The sequence below is a fragment of the Charadrius vociferus genome, unplaced genomic scaffold, assembly GCF_000708025.1.
Source record: "Charadrius vociferus isolate BGI_N301 unplaced genomic scaffold, ASM70802v2 scaffold323, whole genome shotgun sequence".
Taxonomy (NCBI): domain Eukaryota; kingdom Metazoa; phylum Chordata; class Aves; order Charadriiformes; family Charadriidae; genus Charadrius; species Charadrius vociferus.
The window spans coordinates 693,351-710,475 of record NW_009647692.1 but is presented as its reverse complement, the minus strand read 5'-3'; the positions used below and the strand labels follow the sequence as shown (position 1 = coordinate 710,475).

Sequence of the window (17,125 nt, the reverse complement as noted above, 5' to 3'; positions counted from 1 at the left end):
CTTTACCGACCGAGTGTTCTCCCTTTGCGCTCAGCTCCAGAGGAAGAGGCACATCGGCAATGACATTGTGGCAATTATCTTCCAAGAGGAGAACACGCCGTTTGTCCCAGACATGATTGCCTCCAACTTCTTGCACGCCTACATTGTCGTGCAGGTGGAAAACCCCGAGGCAGACAACACGGCGTACAAGGTGAGGGTGATCGCAACTCGCACGTGCCGATGCCTCCGTGGTCGGAGGCGGCTGCCCAGCGGCTGCCCTGCCTGTGCGCTCAGCGATGCGACCGGTTATGCCTAATGGAAGAGGTGTGTGGATGTTAAACATACATATGTATATATACACACACACACACATATTTATGTATGCACTATTACATAGCGTGTGTGTATACATACAAATGTGTCTAAAATATATGCATGTATAACAGCAAGCCCATTTACTAAAGATTTTTGACGCTACTCAGTATTTGAATAAGCCCCAGAACAGCTCATAGCCGTCTAACACATCGCTCAAGTGTAGGTAGCACAAACCCCATTCTCCCTCGGTTTTCTCTGAAGGGATCCAGTAAGACGTCATTTTGCAAACGAAAAGCACATTGCGTACAGCCCCAAATGAAAACACTGCGCAGGAAATAAGCGTAAAAAGCTGTGCGGGGTTAACCCTGTGGTGAGAGCAGGGGCGACGACTGATGCGCCTCGGAGGGACATCTCTGCGCTGGGGGCTGCCCCACTGCACCCATGGGATGACGTTTCCCTTCACTCCGCAGGTGTCCGTGACGGCACGGGAAGATGTCCCCTCCTTCGGGCCGCCCCTGCCGAGCCCACCGGTGTTCCAGAAGGTGAGAGCTGGGATGGGAAGCATGTTCCAACCCATAAAAAAAAAGTAGATGTGTATGTCCGAGATGTTTCCAAGCACGCCCGCTTAGGGGAAGTGCAACTTCTGGACTTCATACGCATTAATTTTGATTTGTAGTGGAGCCCGTGGGGTCTGTGGTGGGGCGGGGGGCCGTGCGCTGTTGCACAGTGTGACCCGTGCAAGGCGGCAGCGGCCGGGGCACCCGTGTCAGTGCGGGGGTGATGGCGGTGCAGGAGGGCACCCCGGCCCCTCTGGGGATTCCCACCAATGCTGCCTCATCTGGAGGGGCTGTGGGGTGCTGTGAGCTCTGGTTTTGGGCGGGTTCAACTCTGGTACCAGAGATACACAGGTTTTGGCTGGTGTTTTCCACCGTGCCTCTCTCCCCGCAGGGCCCCGAGTTCCGGGAGTTCCTGCTCACCAAGCTCATCAACGCCGAGAACGCCTGCTGCAAGTCCGACAAGTTTGCAAAGCTGGAGGTAACGCTGCCCGGCGCCGCGGCAGGCGCGGGGGGCTCTGCGCATTCCTCCTTGGAGCCGCCTTTCCCGGCTGAGCTGGGTCAGCACTCACAGGGATGAGCGATCAGAGCGCGCACGTGTCGCAGCGCACTTGGTGGCCACGGGGTCCCCTGAGGCTGCCGTGCTCTAAGCGGGGGGACGGGACGGCTGTCCCATGGGTTGGCACCGCTGCCCCCTCCCTCGGGGTCCCCGGCTGAGCCCGCTCTCGCTCCCGCAGGACCGGACGCGCGCCGCCTTGTTGGACAACCTTCACGATGAGCTCCACGGGCACACGCAGACCATGCTGGGGCTGGGGCCTGAGGAGGACAAGCTGGAGAACGGGGGTCACGGAGGCTTTCTGGAGTCTTTCAAGGTAAACCTCCGTCCCTTGCCAACAGCACAGTTAAAACGCACCCAGGGCTGGCAAAGCACGTTTCAGTGGAAGATGTGGTTGAGCGGTATTGAGGGACAAGAGGTGTCCCCTGACAGCAGAGTGGTGGGAGGAGGTAGGAGCTCACCGCCGCCAGCACCCGGTCAGATAGCGGACTCCCAGGCTGGTCCCAGTGGGAGCAGGCACAGGCTGATGTTTTGTGGTGTTGGCAAGTGCCACCATCGGGGTGACCTCTCCAGAGCCCCGGAGCACGTCCTCTCCCGCCAGCGTGCTCTGGCGTCCGCCGTGTCTCCAGCAGGGTCTCGGTGCGGGGCCAGCACCCCGTACGGGCTGTGCTGCAGTTGGGCTCCGCTGCTGCAGGACAAGTCCTGCCGGTGTCCCCGGGCAGCTGGCTGTCCCCACTGTGCCACCCTGGCTGCAGGAGGGGGCTGGGGGGGCAGGACACCTGGGGCGGCTGCTGTGGCAAGGGGACAGGAGTTGGTGGTTGTGTTAAACAGGAGACAAGAAGAGGTGGGTGAAACTGAGCCGCTGTTGGAGGTGGGGACAGGACCAGCTGGGCAGCGGGGATGTCCCTCAAAATGGAGGGGCAGCGCTCGAGTCTCAGGGGATGAGCTGTTGCCAGAAGGCTGTGGTGGCGCTCTGCTGGGACAGCGATGGGGACGTGGGTGGGAAGGGCTGGCACGTGTAAATCGGGGCTGCACCCATGGGTGGGTGTTCAACGGGATCCCCGAGCCTGGGCACCACGTCCCTGCCCTGGGTGATGCCTGTGGCCCGTGCAGCTCACCCGCACCTCTCCCCATCCTGCTCCCAACGCGTCGGCTCTGCCGGGCAGAGGCAGCACTAGCCGCATCGGCAGCGGGGACGGGTGCTGGGGTGGGGGGGCCATCGCCGTCCCGGACCACAGGAGCTGCCCTGGCTGCGGCGGTACGGAGGCAGCTCCTGCCGTTACCTTATGGGCACAGTTTTCTTTGTGATAGAGAGACACGGACACTGGTGGATGAGTCACCTCATCCCGCACCTGATGCTGCGGAGGAGGGGTGAGCAGCTCCCCGGCCCCCACTGTGGGGGTGGATGGAGGCTCAGGTGTGTCCTGTTTAGGTATGAGACATGCAGAAAGCGAGATGCAGTCATACATCACAGCGTTCACTTCAGGGGCTGAGGCCATGATGTTAAATAATCTTTTTTTTTGGCATGCTTTTTGTGTACGAGAAAGTGGACTTTGCCCTCTTGGCGTTGCAGGGAGCACCGGGGCAGGCGGTGAGTTCCCTGCTCCGTGCCGGGCTGCGTTTGCCCGTTGGCCTGGGGACCGCGCTGCTGGGCTGCATCCTGGCGTACGTCCTGCACCGCGCGCTGTCAGAGTGACGGGGAGAGGAGAGACGGTCGATAAGAGGGCTGGGAGGGGGCGAGACATGGTCTCCACTGTTTCTTTTCTGCCCCGTGCCTCACATCCACGACCCAGCCCGCAGCCCCGTCCTCTCCGGCCGTGAGATGCGGGGACCGGCCGCTCAGAGGACAGCGGAGCTCGTTTCTGCTGGGCTCGGGGTGCCTTCGCCTCCCCGCCGTGGGGAGAGGAGCCACGGGCCAGCCGCCCCAGGAGGGGGTGTCAGAGTGCCCTGCAGAGCCCCGTGGCCTCGCCAGCCCCGGGCAGGAACCTTGCTGCCCACACGGTGTGAGTGTCCGCCGGAGCTGCTGGCAGCCGGGCAAGCAGCTGGTTACTTTTATCTGCAAACGCTGACAAATTTTGTATGAATTGCTGACCCTAATAAATCAGGTCTGATGGACTCTTGCCTGGTGTTTGTTACTGGATGGGCAGGAGGGGACAGAGGGGCTGTCGGGGTGGCCGCGGTCCCTGGCACCGGCTGGGGCTCGGTGAGACCTCGGGGATGCAGCTCCCACTTGCCCCGGTGCGGGTCCGCCCGCAGCGCGGTAACCCCCAGAGCCATCAGCAAACTGGTGCCCCTGCACCGTGGGAACGGTGCTGGGCACCTCCAGAAACCTGCCCTGGGTGGGTGGGTTCCTCCGAAACCTCTCTACCTCCTGCCGGGGGTATTGAGGGGGCTGGAGGAGAGGCAGCCGTGGCGCGGCGGGTAGCGCGGCAGCAGTTCAGAGGGAATAGCTGCGAAGAGAAACTTTTCTGTAATTGGCACGCTGGCATCGCGGTCCAGTTTGGGCTCCCGTTACTATGGTGACTACGGTAATTAAAATATGGGTATAGATATATTTTTTTTTAACTTGTGCATTTCACTGCTGCTTTTCATAGCGTGTGCCAGACTTTCAAAAGATCTCGTGGTCGTATTTGTAAGTGCTTGGGACAATAACTGAGAGAAGACTTTAAAAATAGCTCAGGTCCTGTTTAAGCACCCAGAGGAGTGTTGGGATCTGCAGGAGGTCTCTGCCCCCGGTGCGCACCGCTCTGCTCGCAGCAGTCGGAGTCAAACAGGTCACAGCAGTCCTCTTCCCAGGCTTGTGCTGCCGGCGTTCGCAGAGCCCGGCCCTTGGTCCTTTCCCAGGGGACAGGGAGAGCTCCGCGGGGACTGGGAGCCCCGTCGTGTCTGGACCTGGCACGGCACATCTCTGGGCTCTGCCATGGAGAAGGGTTGGACCCGGCGCCTCTGCTCCGTACCCGGGCAAGGCATGTCTGGCTGTGGGCATCCCTCGGCGTGCGAAGCTCTGGCGGCGCTGCGGCTCTCCGGGGCAGCCAGAGGGAACGAGGGCACGAGGCCTCGCGCTGCGCATCTCGCTCCCGTACAAACCAGCCTGTGCCAAAACGGACACGGATGTCTCAGAGCAGCCGGGAACGGGCTGTGGTTTGCTGAGTGAGTGCGGTGCCTGAGGCCGTGCGGGAAATGCAGCCCTCAGCCGGCGCTGGGAGGCCACGGGCGCTTTGGCCGAGGTTTTGGGTCGCAAGGAGGGGTTTGGCGCAGCAGTGGTTGTGGTCGTTGGTCGCTGCGTCCAGCAGCAGGGATGCAGCAGGAGAAGCCATGCCGGGCTGCAGCGCCGGTACCGAGCACGGTGTGCCTGAGCACGGGTGTGCGTTTGGCTGGAAGGTGTACCCTGACGCGGTGACACGGCTCAGGCGAGGATGATCCAGAGGAAAGCGTGTCCGTAACTCGAGGCGTTGTGGCTGATGAAGGTGAAGGAAGGGGCTGCTTGGCCGGGAGAAATGAAGACAGACAGGAGCAGGGACAGTCCGTGGCTGCCGCGGGGACGATGCTGCGCAGCTCGTCTCCGGGTCTTTTACAGAGATGGATGGGCCAAACCAGCAGCAGCAGAGGTTCAGGCTAAATGTATTTTCAGGCATAAGCATGCTGAGGAACAGAAGTACTTTTGTGCAGAGGCTGTGAAGCCTCCAGCTCTGGGGATGTTTCGGGGCAGGTTGGGGAGGTCCGTCGGCACGCAGGAGAGGCGCAGGCAGGGCAGGAGGCGTCGCGCAGGACCCGTCTTCTCCGCATCCAGGGAGAATCACGGCGGGGTGTGCATCCAAACACTGGCTGACGGCTCGGCTGTGCCCCTCGTCCCTGCTGAGGGGCTCTGGGGGGTCGGGCAGGAGGCCGGGCTCTGGGGCTCGTGTCTGCCGCTCCCGGTCCCATAGCTGCGGTTCTCAGCACTTGCACCCGGCGTCGTGGGGGGAAACCCGACCTTGTCGTGGCTGTGGGGCTGCCCAAGGGACGGCTCGTCCTCGGGCTGCGCGGAGCCACGGCTGCTCATGGTACTCGTGGGGTTGTTGTTGGTGTGCGCCGACTCTCGGGGGGAGCACTGGGCAGGTCACGCTCCGGTGTGCCCGGCGTGGGGTGTGGGGGGGGTGCTCCTGGGGCTGGGGAGGGGATTTGGGGTCGGTGCCCCACAGGGGGGTGATGACATGCTGTCCCCTGTCCACTCTGGGCACAGAGAGCCATCCGGGTGCGCAGCCACTCCATGGAGACGATGGTGGGCAGCCAGAAGAAGCACCACGGCAGCGGCATCCCGGGCAGCCTCAGCGGGGGCATCGCGCACAACAGCAGCGAGGTGACCAAGACCACCTTCTCGGTGAGTGCGGCCACACATCCCTCCGTCCCGCTGTCCCTCTGTCCATCCCTCCCTCCCTCCCTCCCCAGCCAGGCAGGGCGCTGCACTGCGCTGACGGAGCCTGGCGGTCCCCTGTGTGGGCGGCGAAAGTAAAGGTGAGAAGGTGTGAGCAGAGCATGAGTTTATGAGTACTGTGTTCAAGTTGGGTTTGTTTTGTGGGAGAACCAAAGATTAGCTTCCTGGGGTTTTCAGCCCCAAAGTACAAAGGAGATAGATATAAAAGAAATTCTGGCATTACATATTTTCTCAATGCACAGGCTGAGAATGGCGGGCAGCATAATTCCTCGTAGGATGTTGAGCTTTAGGAGCTTGTAGGAGGGAGCTGTGCTCTCCAACCTGGGCCGTTCTGTGCTTTCAGCCCCCCGTACCAGCAGCTGCCGCCAAGAACCAGTCCAGGAGCCCCATCAAGCGCCGTTCGGGGCTATTCCCTCGCCTGCACACGGGCTCCGAGAGCCAGGCGGAGAGCAGGACAAGGTGGTAAGTTGGGCATCACCCTGGTGACTGAGGTTAAAAACCCCTGTTGCGTGTTAAACATTAGAGAAGCTGTTGGGGGTGCTGAGACCTTGCCCGGGCACAGCCAGCCACAAGCACTGCTTTTACCGTGTTCGAGGGAGTGGTGCCCTGGATCCCTTCCCTCTGTTTTAAATCGGAGCGGTGATATGCGGAGAGCATCTGTTACTCTTACAGTTTAGCATTTGGTGTTAGGGAGTATAATTTGACCATCCTTTTTAAGTCTCTTGTATAACTTGTACAACCTGTCTCTTTGTGCCCACAGCGACAGTGTTTCTGGAGCCCAGAAGACACCAGATTTGGGACATTCTTCTCAAGAGATGAAATCTGAAACTTCGTCCAACCCCAGTTCCCCTGAAATATGCCCCAACAAAGACAGGTGAGCTGGGAGAGCACCGTCCTCCGACCGGAACTCATGTCACCCTGTAGCTGACAGACCATCAGGAACTTTGTCAAACAAAACCATCTCCAGGTTTTGCTAAAAATAAGTTTGATATTAAGGGAGGAAAAAAAAGATTCTGGTGATTCATGAGCACAGCTCCTTTATGGTCTGAAAATAGCCATCTTTAAAAAGAAGAAGAAGAGCAAAGAGCAGTATTTGACAGAAGTTGCCCAAACCCTCACGGCAGAGGAGCCGGGGAGGCCGGGGGTGCCCGTCCCTCCCTGCCACTGGGCAGTCAGCCCAGTCCACCAGTTTCTGCTGGTGGCACCCACCAGCTGCTTCATCCCACGCTCTTGGAAATGGTTATAGAAACACCCCGCTAGGTTTGTCCCTATGCCGGCTCCTTTGCTCTGGAGGTACGCGAGAGGGTCTGTTCCCACTGTCATAGCCGGAGTGACATCCACGTGCCCTTCGTTTTGTTTCGCCTCTCTTCCCAGGCCGTTTATCAAGCTGAAAGAGAACGGGAGGTCAAACATCTCCCGTTCCTCCTCGAGCACCAGCAGCTTCAGCAGCACGGCGGGGGAGAGCGAGACCCTGGAGGAGTACGAGAGCGTGGTAGGCACCCAACCGCCCCGTGGTGCGCTTGGCGCCGCAGCTCTGGGCTGCCTCCGGCCCCTCGGGTGGGCTCTGTGCAGGGGAAGGGTCCTGCGGCCCCCCCGGTGCCTCCTCCCTGCTGGCAGCGAGGGGCTTAACCCCATCCCCGGGTGTGGGGAGGAGGAGCATTGGGGTGCCCGGTGGGACACTGCAGTGAGCCGTGGCGTGCACAGGGACAGCGCTCGGCACACCGGGGCCAGGAGGTTACTCTGTCAGGACGAGCCCTCCATCGAGCGGGTGGGTGGCGGGGCTGTGATGAGCGGGGACGTGACGAGGCCTCGGCAGGGCCTGGGGGGGAGGAAAGTTGGCTGCACCGGGGAAAGCCACGTCTTTTTTTCGCCGCCCGCCCGGGCCGCGCAGGCCAGGGGGCGGGGGCCCGCCGCCACCCCCGTGATCATGAGCAGGAGCCCCACAGGTGGGTCGCGGGAGGGCCGGGGGGGGGCACCAGCTCTGCCTCGGCTCCTGGAGACCCTGGGAGCCCCCGGGGTCCCACAGCGGTGGGTCAGGACGGGGTCTGTGGCCCTGGGATGGAGAAGCCCCCTCCCTGGCCTTGCCCGGGCTGCCGAAGGCCATGGGGCGAAGCAGTGGCCACACTCGCCCTGGGCAGGACGGGCATCCCACGGGATGCGGGGCAAACCCTTGCTCCTCCTGAAACCCTCATCCCAACGGGGCTGTTCCAGAGAGACACTGCTTTATTGCTGTATTTCCAGGGGGAATTTGTTTCCCTTCTGAATTAGAGCGCAGAGGTGGCTTTTGCTGTGGCTTTGTTTCCTCCCTTCTCCCCTGACAGCCATGTGCAGTAGTCGTGGAAACTCGCTGTCTCCAAGGACCCAGCCATGACTCACAAATTATTTAATAAACAAGCAGCTTCCCTTGCTCTTGGCTCCATTACCCCTGCTGCTAACTCACTCTGCCACCGACTCCAGCCATTTCAGGCGGACGACTTGCAAAATGAGCTGCAATTCAAGAGGGGTAAAATTGGCAGAAATGGGCCCTTCGCTGGCACGTCCTGCGGCGATGGCACCGGTGACGCGGCGGTGGTGCTGGGGCTGGGGGTGTCTGCAGCGCTCGCCCCTCGCCCGCAGATCCCCGCGGCTTTCGTTGCCTCCTGCGGCAGAGCGCCTGCCAGAAAGCACCGCGCTCCGAACGAAAAGGCACATTATGAAGTGAGGGGCTGTTTGCGGAACAGCCGGGGGGGCACACATCCATCCGCCCCCCCCAGCCCCGCAACCGGGAGCAGGGCAGGGGAAGGCTGGGCTGCCGAGTGCGGGCTGGCTGGCTTTTTGTGTCTCAGCGCCCCACACCTCCTCCTCCTGATTTCATTAGCGATTTTCTGAACTATTAAACCAGCCCCTTGTAACGTTTAAAGTGTTTATTTTGTATTTTTCCTGCCAAGAACATGGAAATCCACCCATACATTATACGGATCAGTCATTTCTTGTAGCCTTTTCAGTGGCATTTCCAGTAGAAAGACTGTGAAATGTAATTAAGCCTCAATTTGTTCCATCAAAAACATTTAATGTACAGATTTTGCCAAACATTCAGCCAAGATAGACTAAATATTGGTAGCACTGGTGACAGGCTATTGAAGCGCCTGGCTGTCAGGCGTGGGGAGCGGCAGGCAGCCCTACAGCTTCAGCAAATATTTTTGTTCGTAGATTACTGTTTTTCTTCTTTGCTTTTCCCCTCCCACCAGCAGATATAAAGAGCAGAAACTCTCCGAGGTCAAACCTGAAGTTTCGCTTCGACAAGCTCAGCCACGGCAGCTCCAGCACGGTATGTGTCTGCGGCTCTCGCCAGCGAGATGCTGCGCGGCCGCATCCTGCGCTGCACGGCTGCAGGCACGGGGGTCCGGGGTTTGCGGGGGCTGCAGCACAGGAGGCAGAGCCTGCGAGGGGCAGGGGTGTCACAACTTCTTGCCCCTTTATTTGCAACCCAACCCATATTCTGTTTTTCATGTAGAGCCACTAGCAGGAAGAAGAAGTCATGGACATGTAAAAGGTGAGTGTTTGTAATACGGTGTTGGGCAAAATGACCCGTCTCTGGTGCTCTGAACCAGCGTGTATCCTTCAAAGATAGCTAACATTGGCTAATCGCACTGTTTATTATTAAATACGTGATCAGCAATATATCTTAAAGCATCCTAAATGCTTTTGTAGGATGAGGGCAGCACTAGGGGTGGAGAAGCTGAGCAGGGGTCCTTAATGCCTTCCAAAACCCAGACGGAAGCAGTCACCTTACGAGGTGGGCAGAGGTGAAGGGGGAGCAGCGTGATTAGCCCGGGCTCTCAGGTTGGGGGGACTCTCCATCCGGCGGCACGGCTTTTGCCCAAGCGCAGGGCCACCAGCACGAGCGGGTGCTCTCACGCAGGAGGCGTTTGCAGCCCACGAGGAATTTATTTACGAGTTTTCTCAGAGGCTCCAATTCCTGGAGCCTTTCTTTGTCATGAAATCGGGGTTTTCATTAGGAAGTTCCTACCTGAGCAGAAGAGCCCATAAAACTTGAAATGAGAGGAATTTCCATTTCTGAAAGCACAGGTCTCAAAAAGCCATGATTTGCGGCCCCTCGCTGAGTTTCCTCCTCCCCCGGCGTGGGGGCGGTGGGCGGCTTGGTGTCCGGAGGACGGGCGCTGCCGCGGCTTCGGCTCTCTCCCTGGGACCGGCGCTTCGTGGCCGTCGCTGCAGGAGTGAGAACATTCTCCTTCCACAGACTCTGACGCTTTGGTCCTTTTCTTCTTTGCAGAGAATTTTTGTTTCAACAAAGGGAAAACTCTTCAACATCCTGTGGGAAAACGCAGGCCCCGGCCGTGGGCAGCGGGGTGCCCTCACCTCCCGGCTGCCCCTCTGCACCGGGAAGAAGCTTTCCCCTTGCCGCGATCTCTGCCCCGGCAGGGACCCAGCCGCCTTCCCACGGGTGAACCCCTCGCCAGCAAACACCCCTGCGCCCCGCGCCCCCCGCTGTGCCGCGGGAGGGGATGTGGCTCTGACCGCCTGGCACACGTGTGTCCCCTCCGCGGTGCCATGTCCCCTCCGCGGTGCCGTGCCGTGTCGCCCCGTGGGTGCCCGTGCGTGCTGCAGTGGCGGGTGCCGGGTGGGCACTGTCCGTCTCCCCTCCCGGCTCGTCTGCCGGCTCCTCTTGTGCAGAGGGGAAGCAGGACAGACCCCCCGGCACAGTTTGGGTACCTCCGTGCTTTATTTGCAAGTTATCAGTAGGGAAACAGGAGTTTTGTGTTTGTTTTTTTTGGAAGGGTATGTGGTCAGGGCAGAATTCCACGTTTGCTTGGCCGCGAGGCAGTTCCCCTGCCCCGGCGTTTGCCGTCGCGCTTCTCTGTTTGGAGACAACGGGGCAAAATCTGCCCCCGCCGCGCTCTTCCCGGCACGGTGGGGGATGCAGCAGCTCCCCAGCCGCCCCCCGCTGCCTCCCCCTCCCGCTCACTACCCGCGCTGCAGAACCCAGCACAGCCGCAGCGTCTCGCCCCGTCCCGGTCAGCTTTTGGCACGCGAGGAGACCGTGGGAACTGGTCCCGGGGGAGCAGAGCGGTGACCGGGGCTGCCTCCCCCTCTCTCAGCAGCCCGGGAAATGGTTTATACGGCCTCCCTGAAACTCTGAGCACAGGCCTGGGAAAGATTAACCAAAGCTAAAGCTGTAGTATATCTAAATACCAGAACTGGTACTTGGAGTGAAGTTACCCTGTGGGCTCTGCTTTACCGCACGGGTTGGATCGCCAGGCAAGGAAATGCAAAAAGCGCCGGGGATTTGGATGGCGTTGGGCTGCTCCCCCCTTGCAGGATCTCTCTCTCTGCTTTTGAATGTGCTTTTGTTTGTTTTGAAGGATGAGGATTACAAGTTCTGCAAGGTGACTTCCCTGTAATGCCCTTTTCCAAAAAAATACCTCTCTCAACATGCCAAGAAATCCTTTTGCTCTTTTATGGAACTTTGTCTAAGGTTTACTGAAGTCTGTCCATGAATTTCACATTGCTCATAGATTTCCCGTATCAGGTTTTTGAAAGACACAGTGCAATGCTGCAGAGATGCTCCCCCCCCTTTACCGCAACCTGTGACCTTTGCAAACCCCCCGTGAAAGAAGGTTCTCCATCTCAAGTGAAAGCAATTCTTTGAGTTCATGATTCCTGATGAAAACGGGACTTTGAGTGCCGGTTACCGTGGCAGAGCCGGAGCTGCGAAGGGCTCCACAGTACCTGATGGCCAACATCAGGAGGCGCAGGCAGAATTGCTCCCCTGGAAGCATCCCCGGGCAGCGCCGCGGGGGGTTCCCGAGCCGCCCGGTGGGGCTGCGGTGGCCGCCCAGGGATGCACCTTGCTCTGGGGAGAGCGCTTGGAGAAGGGAACCATCACCTCCCCGCCGAACCGAGCCGGCTCCGCTAGCCGAGGCGCTGCACGGCGCTGTCTGACAGCCTCCCTCTTCGGGTCCTCTAGGTGCTCCCGCTTGTGCATGTGCTTCAGCCGTTCGAAAAGAAAAGGCTGTAGCCCTGATGGGAGAGGAGCCAGATTAAAGGAGGAAAACACGTTGTGGGAAAGGTGAACAGTTTCACGGCACTATGTGCACTGTGTAGGACGAGTAAATACCGCTTACCACCAGTGGGGACGCCCCCTCCTGCTTTCAGCGAGTTGCTTTTAAATAGAGTTTAAATCTTGAGGTTTTCTTTGAAAGAGGAAGAGCACAGTGTGCTCAGCCCGGTCCGTAGCTAGCTCTAGATGTCTCAGGTTCCGCGTACTTTGCTGTTCAGCACTTCTGTCTGACAATGCTTAAGAAGCACTTTCAAACCCATCCCCAGTCCTTCCTTTTAGGAGCTTTTGGTCTGGTTTCCTTACGCCGCACAGAGAAATACTGACTGGTGCAACGACTTGCTTTGGGGGTCTGTTCATGGTTTCGCTTGCTTTCCCTGAGAAGTTGCTTGAGTCTATAGACGTTGTCACTCGCGTGGGCGTTGATCTCCGTGAGATCTTTCAGCAGAAGATGCAGTGGCTACTCTCAGCTGGGTTGTTCATTTTTGGTTCTTTGTTGTGGTTTTTTTTTTTAACTTGAAACTGTGACTGTCCTTTTTGACCTGGATTGATTTGTAGAATTATTTGAATGGAATGAAGAGTCAGGCAGGACAGTGCGAAACTGCAGGGAGAGAGATGCAGTGCGTTGGACTTGTCTTTCCCCGCGCCAGCCTGCTGGAAGGGCAGCGGGGCCCCGAGCCCAGGTCTGGCACGAGGTTTGCCGTGCTCCGCGGCATGTCCAACAGCACTCCTCACGCCGGGTTGTGAAAACCTACTGCAACACCCTTAATAGCAACCGGGCTTTTGAAGCTCCCGACCTGGCCAGGCTGTAGCGTGGTCCTGCCTGCAGTGCCGCCGCGGCGTGCGTGTGCCCGGCGCCCTGTCCCACACTGTCCCGCGGCGGTGCCGGGGACTGACCGGCCGCGGCGTTGAACCGCGGAGGTATTTCCACTTCCAGCAGTGGGTGAAGGTGTTCCTGTATATATACTGCAAAATGTTTTGTGCTTATAAGTGGCACACACACACGCATATATATACATATATAAAAGGGATTTTTATATTTGCATATATATAAAAGAAAGGATCCTTAACTGACACTAAAATTACTGGGCAGCACATTTTCGTTTCTGATCCCCACTGTTTCCACACACGTAACTTCTACTGCTCTCGGAAGTGACTGTCCAGGGAGCAGAAGGGGCTTGGAAGCGCGGTGGGGGAGGACTGGGGGAGCCCCCGGCTGCCTGGGGAGGTCTCTCCTCTCCTGGGGGGTTGCTCCCCTTCTCAGGGGGGTTCGGTCCCTTGCTCCGGCTGCACCCTGCTGCTGCCTGGCTTGGACCAGTTCACCACCCAGACCCCAGGTCTGGGTCCACCGGGTCCTCGCAGCAGAGTGGGGAGGGGACCCGTCCCCCCCGCCGGTGTCCCCTGCGCCAGTAGCCCCTGGGACGGACGTGCGGCTGTGGAGAGCTGGCAGCGAGCTGCTGCTCCGTCTGGGCGCTCATTCAGGAAAGCACTTGGCACGTACTTTGCATCCTCCCGAAATCCCGCAGAGTCAAGCACAGGATTACACTTAAGCACAATATGAAAGTGCTTTTTTTTTTTTTTTTTTTTTTTTCTCACTATGAGGTTTTTTTTTTTTTTTTTTTCTGAGCAGAAAGGGGGGATCCTAAGCACAAACTCAGTTTCTTTCCAGAGTTTTGAGGGTCTCCAGAAATGGCGGGTGAAGGGGCCAGGATACGTCACTGGCATGAATGGGCTCGTTAACCTGGGCTGAGGTTTCTCGGCTGTCTTTGGTTTGGCTGCAGGAGGTGCTTCGTGCTGGTAACTGCTTGTAAAACCAGCGGTTGGTGGGAGCTCGGCACCTCTGCAGGTCGCACCTCACACTCACGTCGCTTCGCTGATGTTCCGACTTCTGTTCACCGGAGCTGGCAAAGAGTCGGTCACTCCGTGGTCCTAGAGCATGCTTTCATTATGTTTTAATGAATGTAGCACTGCGTATATCCTGCAAAGGGAAATGCTGAATTTATATCATTAGAATGTGAAGAGAGTTTATAGAGTGAAAAGAAATCTTGAAGAAATGTATCTGACAAAGTTTATTTTTTATGTAGAGAGGCGGTGCTTTGTAGTTCCTGGTGGCCTATGTCTGTTGTAAATAATGTACATTTAATTTATTGCTATAGTAGCAGATTGTATTTGTTATGTATAAAACTAAAGGTTCACAAATGTATATTTTGTTGCTTAACTGTGTACTTGCAAAATTCACAATAAATAACATATTTTGTGTCCATATGTGTACTACGTTGTATATGTCCATAAAGCGACTGAGCTCTTTGGGAGCAGACAGTGCTCTTTACATCCCTGTAAAAACCGCGCGACGGCATAGACCGGGGCTGAGCCCTTACTGGTGTGAATCCGGGAGAGCTCACGTATATCACAAACTGAAGTAGAGGAGTGTCCGAGTGCGAGAAGTTGTAAATCGGGACCTCTCTGCTGATGTTCCTAACACCAGTAGGGCTGGATCAACAGAGGAGGACCCGGCTTCTCCTTTACAAATGCAGAGCAGTTCCAATCAAGTGACCTGACCTGTCTGAGCTGCAGTTAGTGCCACACAAAGCGCGATATAAACTGGTCCCGGTCAGCAGCCAGCCCACACACGGTAAAGAAAACAAACAGGCAGCAATGCAGTTAGTCTAAACCAGCTTAGTTTACCTTGGGTCGTCAGTCTCCGGCGTCTCAGCTGCCTTTTGGACGTCCTCCATGAGCTAACTATGAAATTGGATTTTCTCTCTCCAGCTCCTCAGGCTCCTTTCAAATCCCCCTAATTTCCCAGATCTCTTCCTCCCAGGATGCTAAGAAAAAAGCTGTTATTGTTTGGAGGCGGTGTGTCTGGTACATTTTCCCCACGGCTCGGGCTGAACGAAGCACAAAGCTATTAGCCAGCGTTAGTTTTTTAACATTTTGTGACGAGGGGAATGAACCCATTCATTTGTACCTGTGCAAACTAAATACTTGTCTTTGCCAGGAAAAAATTGCACGAGGAGCATTTTGTTCCCCCTCCATAGCGCAGCAGCTTGGCAGGGGTGCGCGATGCCGGCAGAGCCTGTGGCAGCCCCAGCGCGGTGCCGTGGGGATGCTCCGGCAGGACGGGGGTGGCCCCGGGTGGGGGTGCCCGGGTGGGCTGAGACGGGGTCCCCGCGGTGCCAGCTGCAGCCAAGCACAGACCGCCCGGGACAGGGGCTTGGGCTGCGCACAGCGCCCACCCCGGTCCCCCTTCAACTGCAGAGTGAGGACTTTGCTGTGGGTCACACGCACCCGACGAGAGCGAAGCGTGAGCTACGGGGACGCACTCATCAGAGCCACCGGCCTCCGGCAGATGAACAACAAAACCTAAAAAGTTCTGTTTCTCTTAACAGATCTTTATTGTTGTAAAAATCATTCTTAGTTACCAAACCCAAATTCTCCCCTTGTCCAGATGGGCCAACGCTGAATCTGTGCGTCACCACATCCCCCCTCCGGCTAAACCACAGCGAGTCCATCCCACGACGAAGCCGCCTCTTTCCTCCAGGCATGGTCAGGTTCTGGTTTCCTGAGAACTGCAGAACTGAAACAGCGGCGAGCGCTTTCCAGAGGGCAGCGAGAGCCACATCAGCCCCGCTGCGCGCACGCACAGCTACCGACCCATCGCTGCTGGCAGTTGGCAGGGAAATACGTTGGGGGGGTTTTGGCAGTCTGCTGGAGATATTTATTCTCTCTTTAATTTTTCACTCATACTTTTTTTGGTGTTGTTGCAGTGAATCAGAATAAACATTCATCTTTTTATGGCTTTTTTTTTTTTTCCTTCACTGGCCAGCACTTTTCTCCCTGACCCTATGACACCGCCACCTGAGCCATGCCGTACCCTTTCCCGTGCCGAGGCCTTCTTCCTCTGCATGGACTTCTATTTCAAAGAAAACAAATTACCCTGCAGGAACTTCACTATATCTGAGAATTACATCCCTTTGTGAAAATCAGACAACTGGTGCTCATTTTTTATAAGAAAATGTTCTAAAATCCAAGCATGTTGTTGAAAAAACAATGGAACTGTACACTGCTCGGGCAATTGGTTTCTTTCAAACCATCCAACTGGACTGGTTGCTTCCTGCCAGAAGTTAAATGTATGGCAGCTGAGCGATTGCTGTGACTTTCCAGGTCATCAGGGAAGTGCCAGACTTGCCTGCATAAAGAGGGAGAACAAAAGACTTTGGGTGAGCCCTGGGGGTGGTCTAGACCAGCCACACCAACCCCAGAGGAAGCAGCTCTTCCCCTTCAGAGCAGAGAGCCCAGCAGCTACAGGAGAGCTCTGTGCACCCTCTGTCCTCTGAAATCAGGAGAGGAGTTGAGCCTACCCTGACACTGAGCAACCTTCGACATTTTCCACATGTCAGACAGGGATACGAGTTCTTTCCTCCCACTCAGCCTATTTTTGGCCAAGGACAACATGCACAAAGAGGGCCTTTGCTGGTTACCTCACCAGCCACTGCTCATGGCAGCTTTATGTGCCCAAGCCAGGGGCAATAATTACCGAAGGAAAAGAAGTTTCAGAAGGAAGGACTGAACAAGAACAGATGGCATGAGGATGTAGATCACGGGCTAATCTTGCCCTGCAATGCACGCTGCTGAATGCTGTCTCAGTTTTATTGCCTCCCCTTCCCTGCTGTGCGTGCCTCGCGCATCCGAGAGCCCCCGTCCTACTGCTGCGGGAACCACAGACTCCAGAAAAAAAATGTTGTCCGAATCATCCTCCGCCCCTTTGCTCCGGGATGCCTTGCAGGAGTGTCGTCGCTTTGATGGCACGGAAGCACCCGTGGCGCGCAGCCCTTGGAGGCTCCGTCGCGTGTGTCCCGCAGGCAGCGGGCTGCCCACCTCCTGCCACCATCGCTTCTCGCTGGGCGACACGGTCCGGCTCGCGCTGCCTGCGTGTTCCCCGGCGGACAGCAGCCTTTCACCCTGTGGTTCTCCACCCTCCCTTCCAGATCTGGCACCCAACATTTTTTGCGTGCTCTTTGGAGGAACTCCGCTGCTTACCTGGCGGGCACTGGAGGTCCCGGCTCTAGTAAGGCTTGGGCTGGAGGGTGAAACAGCAGTGAATTAGCAAAGAGTAGAACAGAAAGCACCGGCTGTGTTTCAGGTAGAAACTGGAAAGCAAAAACCACACCTACCTTAGCCGTGCTCCTCACTAGGGCAGGGAAAAAGGGAAAAAAAAAAAAAAAAAAAAAAGAGGGGGGGACAAAAAA

The 17,125-nt window shown here is 57.3% G+C and overlaps 1 protein-coding gene across 1 annotated transcript in view; it reads left to right on the top strand.

The window, feature by feature from the left end:
- The window catches only part of RAP1GAP2 (RAP1 GTPase activating protein 2), a 76,676-nt gene extending 65,456 nt beyond the window's left edge, over positions 1–11,220 (top strand). The window contains 12 exon segments of the mRNA XM_009881472.1: positions 35–190; positions 765–836; positions 1,243–1,329; positions 1,586–1,720; positions 5,627–5,764; positions 6,162–6,280; positions 6,579–6,692; positions 7,193–7,329; positions 7,654–7,764; positions 9,049–9,125; positions 10,092–10,262; positions 11,182–11,220. Of these exon segments, the coding sequence (XP_009879774.1) occupies positions 35–190; positions 765–836; positions 1,243–1,329; positions 1,586–1,720; positions 5,627–5,764; positions 6,162–6,280; positions 6,579–6,692; positions 7,193–7,329; positions 7,654–7,764; positions 9,049–9,125; positions 10,092–10,262; positions 11,182–11,220 (1,356 nt within the window).
- Positions 11,221–17,125: the final 5,905 nt, after the last annotated feature.